The following is a 13,326-nucleotide window of genomic DNA, read 5'->3' on the forward strand; positions in this document are numbered from 1 at the left end:
CTTGCAATATTTCAATCACAGTTTGATGAGCAGACGTCAGCCAGTAAAGTTTTCCATGGCACAGAAATAACCGTTGCCACTTTCTACTGACTGCAGATGAAGCCACACTGGAAAAAATTCCAGTTACAAGTTGCAAGTCCTGGCTGAGTTCAATTCTTCCTTCCCACCCCATTCATGTCCCAGGCACAGGCAGAAGCAGCGACTTGGCCAGGATTTGCATGTCTCAGTTCTGCAAGCCCTGGTGGAGCAGGGGAAGCTCTAGGTTATCTCTGACCTCTGATCAGATAGAACAAAGGGATTCCCTTTTGTGCCACTCCCCACACCACTATTGGGAGGTCAAGGCATGCATGGGAGAATCCCCATATTATCTCCCCTCTGAGGCAACATTCGTCTCCCCAGGCCAGGGGGTGGCGCTTGGGGAGGGCCAAATAGGGCAGTGGCTTCCCTCCCCTGCTCTAATGTATCAGGAATGTAGAAGCATGAAAGGGTGGTGGAGGGGCTGGAGGAAGAGTCGTGTTAGCCGCATGCTTCCCAACCGAAGCAATACACCGTCACCTAAAGGGGCTTCTCATAGGACCATAACGGACAAGGTCTGAAAGCTGCACCACTAGGTGTTCGGAAGGTGCCTTATAGTGCATCAGACCATTTGGGTCCATCCAGCCCAGCACTATCAACACTGACTGGCAGCAGTGGCTCTCCAGAGTTTGGGGCAAGAGTTTTTTCCGTCCTTACCTGGAGAAGTCGGGGATCGAACCCGGGACCTTCTGCATGCAAAGCGGGGGCTCTGCCAGAGAGCCACGGCCCCTCCCCTCCCTCTCCAGTTGCTCCTTTCCCATTTGCAGGGAAGGTTTGGTTTGTTGGGGGAGCTTGTAGGAATGCATTGGCCCTTGTAGGGATGCATGGAAAAGCGAGGTTGCTTGGCATTTGCACCCAATGTGCATTATAGGTTTGTGGGAGTTTTTTTTTTTTACACAAAACTTTTATTTAGAAACCAAAATATTCATATATCCTACAGGATTGATTTGTACAGCTCTACTATGTCAAAGCAACACAGAGATCTCCCCAAACACATGTGGACACGCACACAGACACTCCCACATGGACACTGAATGTTGGGCAGCATCTCTATAAATAGGCATCCAGGTATACTGTAGAGACATATAAATTAAAAGGCATAGGCTGCAGCATGCCTGTCTTCTCATAAATAGATCGCAGAAGGATTCCACCACAAGCAATGGTCGTCAGGCTCTGGTCTGGTCGAGATATTGTGCCTATTTGTCCCATTGGAAGTGAAACTGGGCAAGAATGATGAGTAACTTCTGTGAGGGGGGAGTTAGCTGTTCTTTCCCCCCCTTCCCCCGGAAAAATAACTGTCATAAATAACAAGTTCACAGCAATAAGTCAATCCTGTACACTGAAATTCTTGCCATCAGTCCATCAAAAGCGCAAAGAGTCATTTCTTGGAGCCGGCCCTGCCATTGGACAGATGGTCAAGCACCTGGCATATTAAGCAGGGGAAGGGTTGTGTGTCAAAATCGCCTCATTCCTGACACTTCCACTCATTCAACCTCCTGGATCCAATGTGGAGGCTAGAACTGAAAATAAGATTGCACACACACCCCTTCAAAAACTGGTAACGTTTCAGGAGTTCTGTAACCCAAGTTTCAGCTTTTGAGTCCAGCTTTGTAGGCTGCTTCAGTCAAAGTAAGAGTGATCTTGATTCTCGTTGGGTTACACTTTAAGGGTGTCAGATTAATTGCCAGCCTGCCAAATTTACCACACTTAGGGTGTAATCCTCTGCACGTTTAGACAGAAAAAGATCCAACTCCCAGCATGCCCCAGCCACCATGGATGCCTGGGGCATGCTGGGATTTGTAGCATTTTTCTGTCTAAACATGCATAAATTGTGCCCTTAGTGAACACAGTCCAGTCAAAGTTAAGTACTTCAAAGTCCCCTTGACTTCAATAGAAATGAACAAAGCAAGTTTTGATTACAGCAAAATTAGAGGTAGCATTGAATTGAAGATTAAGTAAATTAAGTATTATCTTAAACAAACACATGGGGGTGGGTAAATCTTGGCTGTGCCTTTAATTCTGCCCTATCAAAAAAATCCTAAATTCACATTATCCATACTTGGGAATGCTGGGGGGGGGGGGTTAAAAATGCATTTGGAAGAACATTGATTTGCTTTGTTTTTCTGCAAGCTATTTAGGAGGACTTGCTTGAGTGTTGTTGCTTTTTTCCTCCTGCCAAGATGTATTAATTAATTGGCTTTACATCCCATCTGATCCCTAGGGCTCAGGGCTGCTGACAACAGTTTAGGCACACATGAAGGGCTATGCAACCTTAAAGGGGTTGCAAAAAAAGAGAAAGAAATGAAGGGGAGGAAAAAGGAGAAGAACTGTATGGAAGGACAGCATGAAAGCCAATCCCTCACATGTGAACCAGGATCTGGGTCAGAAAGACACTGCAATCCCAAGCCAATTTACTAGGGAACAAGACCCACTGAACCCAGAGGGACTTCCTTCTGAGTAATCCTGGATAGAATCTTCTGCAAAGCACAGAATCCAGATTACAATGTGCCAAGGAGGCAGAAAGCAGAAACAAAGGTGGCCTCTCTGTAGCCAACACTCCAGCTGAGTCCTCTGGTGCCAAGTCAAGCCACAGGCTATGTAGGAAAGCAAAGGAGGAAAAGGACTCGCTCCTCAAATTGACCTGGGAGAAATTGCCATATCTGGGGACAAAGAGGAAGCCATTGGATCTGATGGCTGTAACCTCGTGCAAAAGGATATGTGGTTGGGTTCCAGTTAAACCAATAGGCTGTAAGGGCACAGCTCTTCTGGGTCACAGCCAATGTGCAACTCCAAGCAAAGCACCAATTGTCTCCAAAAGGCAAGGGTGGGGATTAATATCTGGAGACAAGATCATGTGGGAACAGTGCCATTTGCACATTAGCAAGGTGTGCATGGTTGGCCAAGGGTATTCAAGCTTTCTACCTGCGAGAAACATCGATGCCCTATCTGCCCAGGGAATACTCGGGTAACACGAAGGACTGTGGGACGTACTTTGACACATGGGGTGGGGAGAATGTGTGGTCCTCAAAGTGTGGCTGGACTACCCATCAAAGTGTGGCTGGACCATTGGCCATGGTGTCTGGGACTGATGGGAGGTGGAGTCTGACAACATCTGTCTCTTAAAGACATATCCTGCATTTTCACGATGCAACGGGAAATCGATATTGGAGGACAAGGTCTCTCATCAGGGAAATGTGCCCATTTCTGACCTGCTCACTTACAAATCCAGTAAGCAGCCAAGGGACCCCAGGGCTCAAGCAGGACATGGTCTGAAAGCTACCTATTTAAGCTATCATGAAGCTTTGCTTTCATGTCTATAGCTCTAGTTCAGCCTTCCCAAACCGGGTGCTCTCCAGATGTGGTGGACTCCAACTCCCATAATTCCCATGCTGGCTGGGAACTATGGGAGTTGTAGTCCACCACATCTGGAGAGCACCCAGTTGGGGAAGGCTATTCTAAGGTATGCGCAGTCTGTGCACATCTATAGTATTGTGTAGGGGGAGAGAAATCTGTGTGCAAAGCCAGTACTTTGGCGGGGCACGTGAGAAGGCAATAAGGCTTTTTTTCACCCTGGCACACTTGTTTTTCCAGATTTCACTGCTGTTGTGCTAAATGTGGGCTCAAGGTTAAATGTTTTGCAACTTGGCTTTTGTCTTCCAGAAGCGACCGACTGCTGCAAATCCATGAGCACTTCTTACAGGAGCAAATCTCCGTTGACTCCAGTGGGAGTTGCACCAAAGTAAATGTGCACAGGATCAAGCTGGAAAAATATTTGCTTTTAAGTAAGCTCCTACTTTCACACAGGCTTCCTGTACATTTCTTGATTGCAGGGTGGGCGGGAGGGACAGGGACTACAGAACTTGAGAAACTTTATGTTAGGCTGGCACCGAAGGTCTAACTACACCACATCCTTAAACTGTTTAACAATCACCTCTTCTTCCCGTAGCAATATAACATAGCTTGGCAGTAGAAGCCTTTGGGAACTAGTTCAGCAGGGAGGGGGGAAAGTGGGGATTGGCAACAGAGAATTCTCATCCCCCTCACCAGACTAAATTTCCAGCGCTCCTAGCAGAGAAGTCAGGGCAGATACTGTGGCAAAAACCGATGAGGCCACAGCGTGCCTTGGAGAAGACGCTGGTGTGGGAACTGTGCAATACCAGGTGACTCCTGGAAAGTTGGAGAGCTGCTTCCACTGTGAGACTCTGCTTGGCAAATAATGCTGTCCTTGGGTTTTCACCCAGGAAGCATGTTCACAGGTTCCCCTCCTTGCCTGTGTGTGTTGACCTTTTAAACTTAGAGCATGTGTTTTAAACGTAAAGAAACATTTTTAAAAATGCTGTTGCACACACCTGCTGGCTGAAAGGGCACCATCCATTCTACTAACGCAGGACTCTACCTCCTCACTCTGCGGCATGTAAAGAACAGGTCTTATCAGAGCCTTGTTGCATGCAGAGAGGGGTCTGTTGCGTTGAGTACCACAGCGCTGACAGGAATGTAGCTGCAGTGTTGCTCATATAACTGGCTTGGGAACAGCAAGATGGCAGTTTCTAAGGCCAGGAGGACCTACATCCATGAGCCCCCACTTCTACCACCACCCCAGCAGTCCCTCTATGGCAGGTGTGGGCAACATGTAATGCTCCAGATGTTTTTGCCCACAACTCCCACAATCCCTCCCCATTGCCTATGCTGGTGAGGGCCAATGGCAGTTGTAGGCAAAAACATCTGGAGGGCCACAACGTGCCCAACCCTGCTCCACAGGCCTGCCCACGCAGACTATTACAAAGGGCAAACAACAACACACAGAGAGAGATCATGGTTGTCCCTCCAAGCCCAAGGGGGGCCTAGACAACTCTAGCGGGCTGCAGAGCATCCCTTCTCCCTTTCTCCACTTGCCAAGGGGTGAGACTCTGCAGTGGACTCCCCATTCAATGTATTAGTACCATGGCCGTGGCACCAGGTGGCTGAGTTACCGCAAGGCCAAAGGAGCAAGAATGGCCCTGAAGCATTATTCTCTCTGTGTCGCATACCTAGCTGCGTTGGTACATCCATGCACATAATGCCATTCACACAGCAGCATCCTTCAGGCCCAGATGGAGCATCATTCGCAAGAGGGGCGGGAAAGAAGCACTTTGGGGCACTGCCCTCCTGTTAAGCTATCAAGAATGCTTCCATCTCTCCTGCCCTGCATTATCACCCCCACCCCGCACTGGAACAATACACCTGGCTGGAACTGAAGTGGGGTGGTCTCCGGCTAGCATGATGTATGTGTATGTATGAACATACCTGTGCTTCCTTGAATGCATGTGGACATGTGAGCAAGAGAGAGAATTGTTCTGTGTTGGAAGCAATGGGTTGGGTCTGGACCTAGTCACACCTCAAGTAGACCCACTGAAATCAAGGCAACTGAAGTTTCCCATGGTTAACTTAAGTTGCGTCCATTGCAGCGGGTCTACTCTAAATATGACTAAGCCTGGATCCTCCTCCGATTTCAGCACAGTCGCCTTTCCAGCCTTCGCAGGGAGGGGTGGAAGGAAGAAGAGCTATCCAACCGTTAAGCTCTCTCGAACAGCCACAGGGTGGCCCTTTTGAGGCAATGCCTACCCCAGCCTGGTGCTCTCTAGAAGTTTTGGACTACAACTCCAAGCATTCCTGACTAATGCCTTGCTGGCTGGGGCTGATGGGAATTGATGTCCAAAACTTCTGGAGGGCACCAGGTTGGAAAGGTTGTTCTACCCTTATCCAAGATGCTGGTTCTGCATCGTGGGTCAGGCTGTACACCTTGCACAGAGAGATGCATTAAGGGATCTCTCCCATGTCCGGTGAAACGCAGCCTCGCGTTCTGGGGGATCAGCCATGTCTCCACTCTTGGGACAAGAGCAGAAGGGGAGGAGATGCCAGGCAGGGCACAGAGAGACAGCCTGTGCCTGATACTGCTCTGTCCCTTCTTCGGTCAGTTCTACGTATTTCTGTTTCACAGGGAAAGCTCAGCACAAGGCAAGACTAAGTCTGTTAATTCTTCAGCCATGACTTGTGCTTCTAAACACACGGCCCTGTGGCAAGACTGACAGACACGCAGAGGAAGGGGGAATGTCGAGTTTTCCCAATGGAAGACATTTTGTGGCTGTACCTCTTTTTCACCACAGGGAGGCAACTTGGCCCTCCAGATGTTGTTGGACTGCATCGCCCATGATCCCTCACCATTGGCTATGCTGGCTAGGGCTGATGGGAGTTGAGGGCTAAAATGTCTGGAGGGCCACATATTGCCCATCTCTGAGTCCTATAGCAGGGGTGGGCAACTTTGGGAGGACCAGGGGCCATTTTTGCCCCCCTGTATCCCCCCCATAGACCACACACACATTCACAGGTGCCAAAAATGGGGTGGGGGAAATAAAAGAATAATGAAAAGGAAAGGAAATCAATACCTACTACAGAGTCCCCAAAGGGTCAAAATTAGCTTGCAAACAAACTGATTTTGAGCCTTGTGGCGCTCCACAGCAGCTACATACATCATTTGGTTTGCACACCAAAAAAAAGGGTTTAAAATATTGGGGGGAGTCAATTGGCGGGGGCAACATGTTGCCTTCCCTTGTCCTATAGGGATCTCTCTCCAGGTGGCAATATTTCTTTGTTTTGTAAAAAAAAAAAAAAAAAGTAAATTTATTCTGAGTTTGCAGATGGCACAGGTTCAATGAAGCGTTATTCAGCTGAGACAGGATCAGATGAGGATAGTCTATGACATCGGCAGGTGTGCACCCCTCCGGGGGGGGGGGGACACACACAAAAATGCATGTTGGCATTTGAGGTAACTCATCTCCCACCAGAAAAAGAGCAATTTTCTGGACTCTCTCAGAGCACTTTCAGTGGGGCAGGAGGGAGGGAAACAATGCTGAAACATTTGCACTTCAACTGTTGATTCAAGACTTGCTCCGATGACCTTTCTACCTCTCACACAGGCATGCCAAAGTAAATGCACACACACAAAGTGTTTTAACTTTGGGGCCAGCCCTCAGCTGAGAAGAACCCCACAGAAGAACAAAAAGAAAAACGGGCATCTCTTCCCAGCAGCCTGTCTTCTCGCTGCCGTGAGTATTCCATCACCTCCCATGAAAGCTGGAGGCAGAATCTTCAGGCTTCCCCCTGAGAGCATCTAGTTCTATCTCTTGCCAACATTTCTCCCTTCAGTGATTTCTGCCTATCTTTGTCAGGCCTTTTTCAGCACCCACCAAAAGCCCCACCCAAAGGGGAACAAATTAAATACAGAGAGGGATGGCTTTTCAGATCCTCTCTTCCCCTCCCACATGGTTTCTCCTCTCTTCTTCCACATTGCTGGAAGAGAGGATTCTGGGAGTTTTCTCACAACCCTTAGTATCCAACGTCTTCCCCTTGGCTTTCCTCTCAGGCCAAGATAAGGAGAGCTAAAGGACGTAGAGTTTTCTGGAGCATGTTAAGTTACTGTGGACCAAATCCCACATTATGAGCAGCTCCGGCGGAAGGAGTTTATGAACCACCAGCATGCTCTGGAAGAAGCAGGGCTCCTTGTTCATCTTGCTGTTCTTGTTTTTCACAATGCCAAAGGTTTTGAAGCCAGCATGTGCCACAGGCGTCACCTTAAGGACCTCCAAACACATGCCCAAGAACACGTCATCAATGGGATAGAGCTCCAGGGTTTCAGAGACTCTGTGGAGCTTTTTGGCCAGCAGGCCATCCATAACGAAGCCACCGCCGCCCGCATAGGGCGGGTAGTTGTTCTTGTTGTACAAGGCACTGGGGATGTAGTACTTGTTCTCCTTCTTGCGGATGGGCCTGGCCTTGAAGAGGACATCGCCCACAAACAGGTTGCCTTCCTTCTGGTCTGCCAAGAACTCTACAATGTTCCCCGGGCTCACAAAGACATCGTCGTCACCTTTGAAGACGTACTGGATGTTGTCGCAGTAGATGTTGAACCACTTGAGGAAATGCACCTCTTTGAGGGTGAGGTTGAAAAAGCTGTCCAAGAAGTCCCACTGCAAGATGTCCCTGTAGATGTGGTTCTCGTATTCCAGCAGCTTTTGGTAATTTGCCCTCTCCTCTTCCTTGGAGGCGACGCCCAAAAGGAACAGCGTCCGAATCTTCTTGCCATCCAACTCTTTCTCTTGGCCCCACGTCCTGCGGATGGCCTCCCTGCGGTCATGCTGAGTGATGATGGACTTCACCACAATCAGCAAGTAGATGTCACCGTTGCACTTCTCCGGATGGTTGATGAGCATGGGGAAATACCTGCAATGCCGGTACAGCAGAAACTGACGGAAGTTGGGCTCCAGGCCTTTGAACCAGTCATCCTGGCTGAAGTTGAGGTTGGCTGTGCAGTTGATGGTGGTAACGTCCCATGAGGTCACCTGCTTCTCCGTCACTTCCTCAGCCTTGGTTGCGGGGTTCTCCTTCTTCCAGAAGTTATTGGCGATGGAGATCACATTGTCCCTCTTCTGAGCTTTCACGGGCTCCTGGGCAAGGAGTTCTTTCTGTTGCTGGCCCTGAAAGAACTGAGTGGGTGTCATGCCTCTCTGTAGCACGGTCATGGCAACCACCAGAGCAAAGGACAGGAGGACACTCTTGTAGACGGTTTTCTTCCTATGACAAGGGAAAAGAAAAACAAAGAATCAAGGCTGAGGTCAACCAAAATTCTCCATGCAACTCCAGGACAGTTCAGTGGATACAGAGAACCACACATTTGGGCCAGATTTAGTGGAGAGCCATTACTGGCGGCTTGCTTGCTCTCAGTCCTCGGTCACACACAAAACTCAAAGAGGAGCAGCAGCAGGAGGGCGGTTCCATCCCTTTGTGCTGCTTTTGAGAGGGTCAGAAGCAGTGTGTATCTCTTTCCCTGCTTCTGACTTTCTGTTGCATGGTGAAAGACAAGACAACCACCTGCTGTGACATTTCCCAGAGCAACAAAGAGTCTTGTTAGCCTTGATGGCTAACAAATGTATTCTGACAACCCAAGGGGAGGCAACCTGGCACTCTTCAGATGTTTTGACCTACAGCTTCACCTGCCCCAGCCAGCATGAACAATGGTCAGGGATTATGGGAGTTGTAGTCCAAAACACCTGAAGTTCAAAACACTTCAGTTGCCTAAACATACACACAGAGGAGGAGGGAGGGAAAGACAAACAGACACAAAGACAGAGGCACAGGTGGATGGAGAAGGGGGGAAATATAAGCAGCGAGCTCAGAGGGGAATGAAATGCAAGAAATACCTTCCCCTTAACACTCTGCCAATGTGAAAGAGGACGATAGGAGCAAGAGGCCATGAGCGCGCACACAGAGACACACACACACACACCCATGAGATGAAAGAGGTGACTCTTTCCCTCCCAGGTCTCCTTGATGCACAAGAGGGCTCTGGACGTCCCAAAGTGCTGTGTATGGAGGTAAGCCACTGCTGAAATCTGATGGAAAATAACCCCCTGTAGGCAACTGTATGCTGCCTGGACCTTCTCAAAGGAAGGAAGAGGTAACAATGCAATTGATCAATGAATACAGGTCACAACCTTTTCACTACTCTTCTACAGAATGTTGACATCATTAGCTCTTTTTGACTTGGCCATGGTGACACATGCCTTAGTTACATCCCGTTTGGATTACTGTAATGAGCTCTATGTGGGACTGTCTCTGAAGAGTGTTTGGAAACTTCAGCTGGTTCAAAGAGCTGCTGCCAGACTGCTGCTGAAGAGAGCTTCGGCTATTGGGCGGTATGGAAATGAAATGAAATGAAATGAAAGAATAAATAAATAAATAAATATAAATAAATAAATACAGGGAGCATACAACTCCCCTGTTAAAACAGCTTCACTGTTTTAACAGTCTGTTTCCGGGCACAATTCAAAGTGCTGGTCATGTCCTATAAAGCCCTATACGGCTCGGGTCCAGGTTATCTGAACGACTGTATTCTCCCCTGTGAGCCTGCTCGTGCCCTGAGATCTTCAGGGGAGGCCCTTCTCATGGTCCCACCACCATCACAGGCTCGCCTGGTGGGAACACAGGAGAGGGCCTTCTTGGTGGCTGCCCCAAGGCTCTGGAATTCCCTTCCCAAATCAAGGACCCCCGCCCCCGTGCTTGATTTAGAGAGATTCCCCCCGCACGCACACACCGCAGCTCACGCCATTCCGCAGGGCCGCCTGACTCTCTGAGGGAGGGGGACGGGAGTCCATTTCCGCCAGCGCAGTTGCTCACGCCCCCATCTGGACCCAACCCATTATCTTTATTCTACAAACTTTTTAAACAGAGATTTCGATTTAATGTCACTGTAAACTGCTTTGGAGAGGTTGCTTGCAACTGAAAAGCAGGACAAAGCATGCTCGAAATGCAATACAAATAATAAATAATTACATCCTATCAACCCAGCTATTTATTAGCCCCGCCTGTATCTGTGTATATTTCCATGTCCTGCAGATGTGCAGCTAATATGTCAAGTCCCATGACGAGGGGCTTATTGTGGAGGTGATACCAAACCGTCTTTTAAAGGGTATTCCAAGCTTAGGCACCATTCAGGGTGAAATCTGAAGGCCTTTCAAAGAAACAGCAGGGAGAAGGCAGTGTGGTGCAGAGGCAAACAAGTGGACATTCTCCCTCACAGCAAGCTAGTCCTCATGAACCAAGAAAGATAGCCTATCAGGGAGCAAAGCAGAGCTTAATTTGAGCCAAGGCTCACCACACCTTAGCCCCTGAAACCATTCTTCAGAGCCAGAAATCAGCCCTGCATACATACAAATGACATGAAGCCAGTGGAGGCTGGGGGCTCCGTTATCAGTGGGGCGGTGCGTTTCCGTCAGAAGCAGCCAGAACTCTGAAGGAGCTCTGCAAGGTGTGAAGCTTAACCCTCCCACTGCGAAGCACCTAGGGGAGCTCCTTCAGAGTTCTGGCTGCTTCTGAGTAAAATCCAGAGCAGATTCACCGCCCCACTGACACCGGAGCCACCAGCCTCCAGTGGCTAAAGCAGCTTTCAGGAATGGTGGCCATCTTTCTTCCATCATGGCGGGGACGGGGGGGGGGGAGCAGCCTGATCCCCCTTCCACCTCTGCAATGCAAAACTGTTCCTGAAAGCTGCCTGCTTCAGCTTTTTCTCAGAATCCGAACGTCTGAGCTTGCTCTCAGAGAAGGAGCCTAACGTTCCGAAAGGCGATTTTGAGCAGGCCAAAGTGTGGCATGTTCTTTGACTGACAGATTCCACGGCCCCAAGTGCCTGGGCGAAACATTAAAAAAAAGTCCATACTTTCTACCCAACTGAGATGTCCGTTGGTGGCAGCAACAGACGTCAGTGGCTGAAATTTATTCCATTCGTAAGGCTGAAGTTCTGTCCAGGCGGTGTCTAATTTCCGCCGGCTACCCCCCCGCCCCCCATTTCCAAATCCCTCACATTCCAGTCACCTGGGTTGGCTCCATCATTTTGCAACCAGCAAAAAAGGAAAAAGACAGCAGTCAGGTTTGTGTTTGCTGAGTGAGGCCTTCGCTGAATAGAAGGTGGTCTGTTTGCTAGCCAACGGTCCCGCCGCAGGCTCTCCAGCGCGCATCCCCTCCCGTGAATGTAAGAACGAGGCAGGGAAGGGGGGCTCATCACCAGGGACTCTTTGATGCTTGTTGCATTGAATAAGTGCACAGTGTGGAAGCTGCATTGGAAATACTTTTCTTTGCAGGGGGGGAGCAGCACACCTCCCTTCATGCTGTCCGGACAGGAGCTACAGTTTTTTTGCTCTGCAACTGCCATACATTCTCCACTCCCAATGGAAGGATTTCTCTCGCCAGTTAAAATCATTAGTCTTTTACGGTCCCACAGGACTATTTACTGTTTCAGCTTCATTGGGGGACTGGCACACACACACGTTTTAATGTCATGGGTAGGGAGAGATCTTTTCATCTTTCCACACCATTCCTAGCTTTGTAAGCCTCCGCTTTGCCTTTTTTCCAGGGTTGGGCAACTGGTGGCCCTCCAGATGTTTTGGCCTACAACCCAGCAGCCCTAGCCAGCATAGCCAATAGTGAGGGATAATGGGAGTTGTAGGACAAAGTATCTGGAGGGCCGCAAATTGCCCACCCCAGTTCTAAACCAAAGAAGCCCCAAATTATTTTTGCCTCCCTTTGCAGGAAAAGCATTGAGCATTTTGTTTGCCCATTTTTGCAATTTCCTAGTTCTTTGATACCCTGCCTGAGATAGGGAACTTTTCTACACTAGGTTGTTAATCCACTATATCTACACAGATTTGTCACGGTATATCTACACAGGGTTTGGTCACAGATCTGAGATCTGAACATGACACAAGGAGTGTCCTTTCCTTTCCTGCTTTTCCGCTACATAACCTCTAGATGGTAATGTGGCACAGCAAAATAACACAAATACACAAGAGGAAACTGCACTTTCTTTTGCTTTCTTTAAATAATACCCCTTTTTCCCTGCTCTAAAAAAAAAAAAAAAACTCTCTGAAAGTGCTGTTTTGCTGAAGCAAAACTGGAGGGTCACATTGTTGTCTAAAGAACCCATGAACAACTGGGAGTAGGGAATGACGAGCACATAATAAATGCCTCGTGCAGAAAAGCTCAGGATGACTGCAGATAACTTCCTCCTACAGAAAGTGGAGGAAGGAACTAGAGGATTGGCTCTCCTTGACTTCAGCCTAACCAACAGAGATTACTTAGTGGATAAAGTAGCAGTTGCAGGAACTCTGGGGGAAAGCGACCATGTTATACTTGAGTTCTTGGTGCTAAGGGAAGCAAAGGCCGAGTGTAGTCAAACACGTACCCTGGATTTTAGGAAAGCTGATTTTAATAAACTCAGAACAATGATCAGTAAGGTCCCATGGCAAGCGACTCTAACGAGAAAAGGAGTCCAAGATGGGTGGGAATTTTTTAAAAAGGAAATTCTCAAGGCACAATCACAAACAATTCCAACAAGAAAAAAAGGTGGAAGACAACAGAAGAAGCCAATATGGCTTCACAAAAAGCTTAGAGATGACCTGAAAACAAAAAAGGACACATATAGGAAGTGGAAGGAAGGCTAAGCAACAAAGGAAGAGTACAGGCAGTTAGCACAGAATTGCAGGGATGGTGTCAGGAAGGCTAAAGCTAAGAACGAGCTGAGGTTAGCGAGGGATGCTAAAAGCAACAACGAGGCTTTCTTCAGCTACGTGCATAATAAAAGGCAGAGGAAATAAATGGTGGTTCAGCTATTAAATAAGGATGGCAAAATGATAACAGATGACAAAGAAAAGGCAGAAGTGCTCA

The 13,326-nt window shown here is 48.5% G+C and overlaps 1 protein-coding gene across 1 annotated transcript; it reads right to left on the bottom strand.

Annotated features, from left to right (window-relative positions):
* Positions 1-7,490: 7,490 nt before the first annotated feature.
* Positions 7,491-8,693, bottom strand: B3GNT7 (UDP-GlcNAc:betaGal beta-1,3-N-acetylglucosaminyltransferase 7; the record flags this gene model as incomplete). The annotated part of the gene is made up of 1 exon (XM_084842106.1): positions 7,491-8,693. A coding segment is annotated over one exon (1,203 nt), but the record flags the coding sequence as incomplete, so codon positions are not given.
* Between the last annotated feature and the right edge of the window lie 4,633 nt (positions 8,694-13,326).

The sequence above is a fragment of the Heloderma suspectum genome, chromosome 3, assembly GCF_057233095.1.
Source record: "Heloderma suspectum isolate Gila_16-S chromosome 3, 16-S_ref, whole genome shotgun sequence".
NCBI lineage: Eukaryota > Metazoa > Chordata > Lepidosauria > Squamata > Helodermatidae > Heloderma > Heloderma suspectum.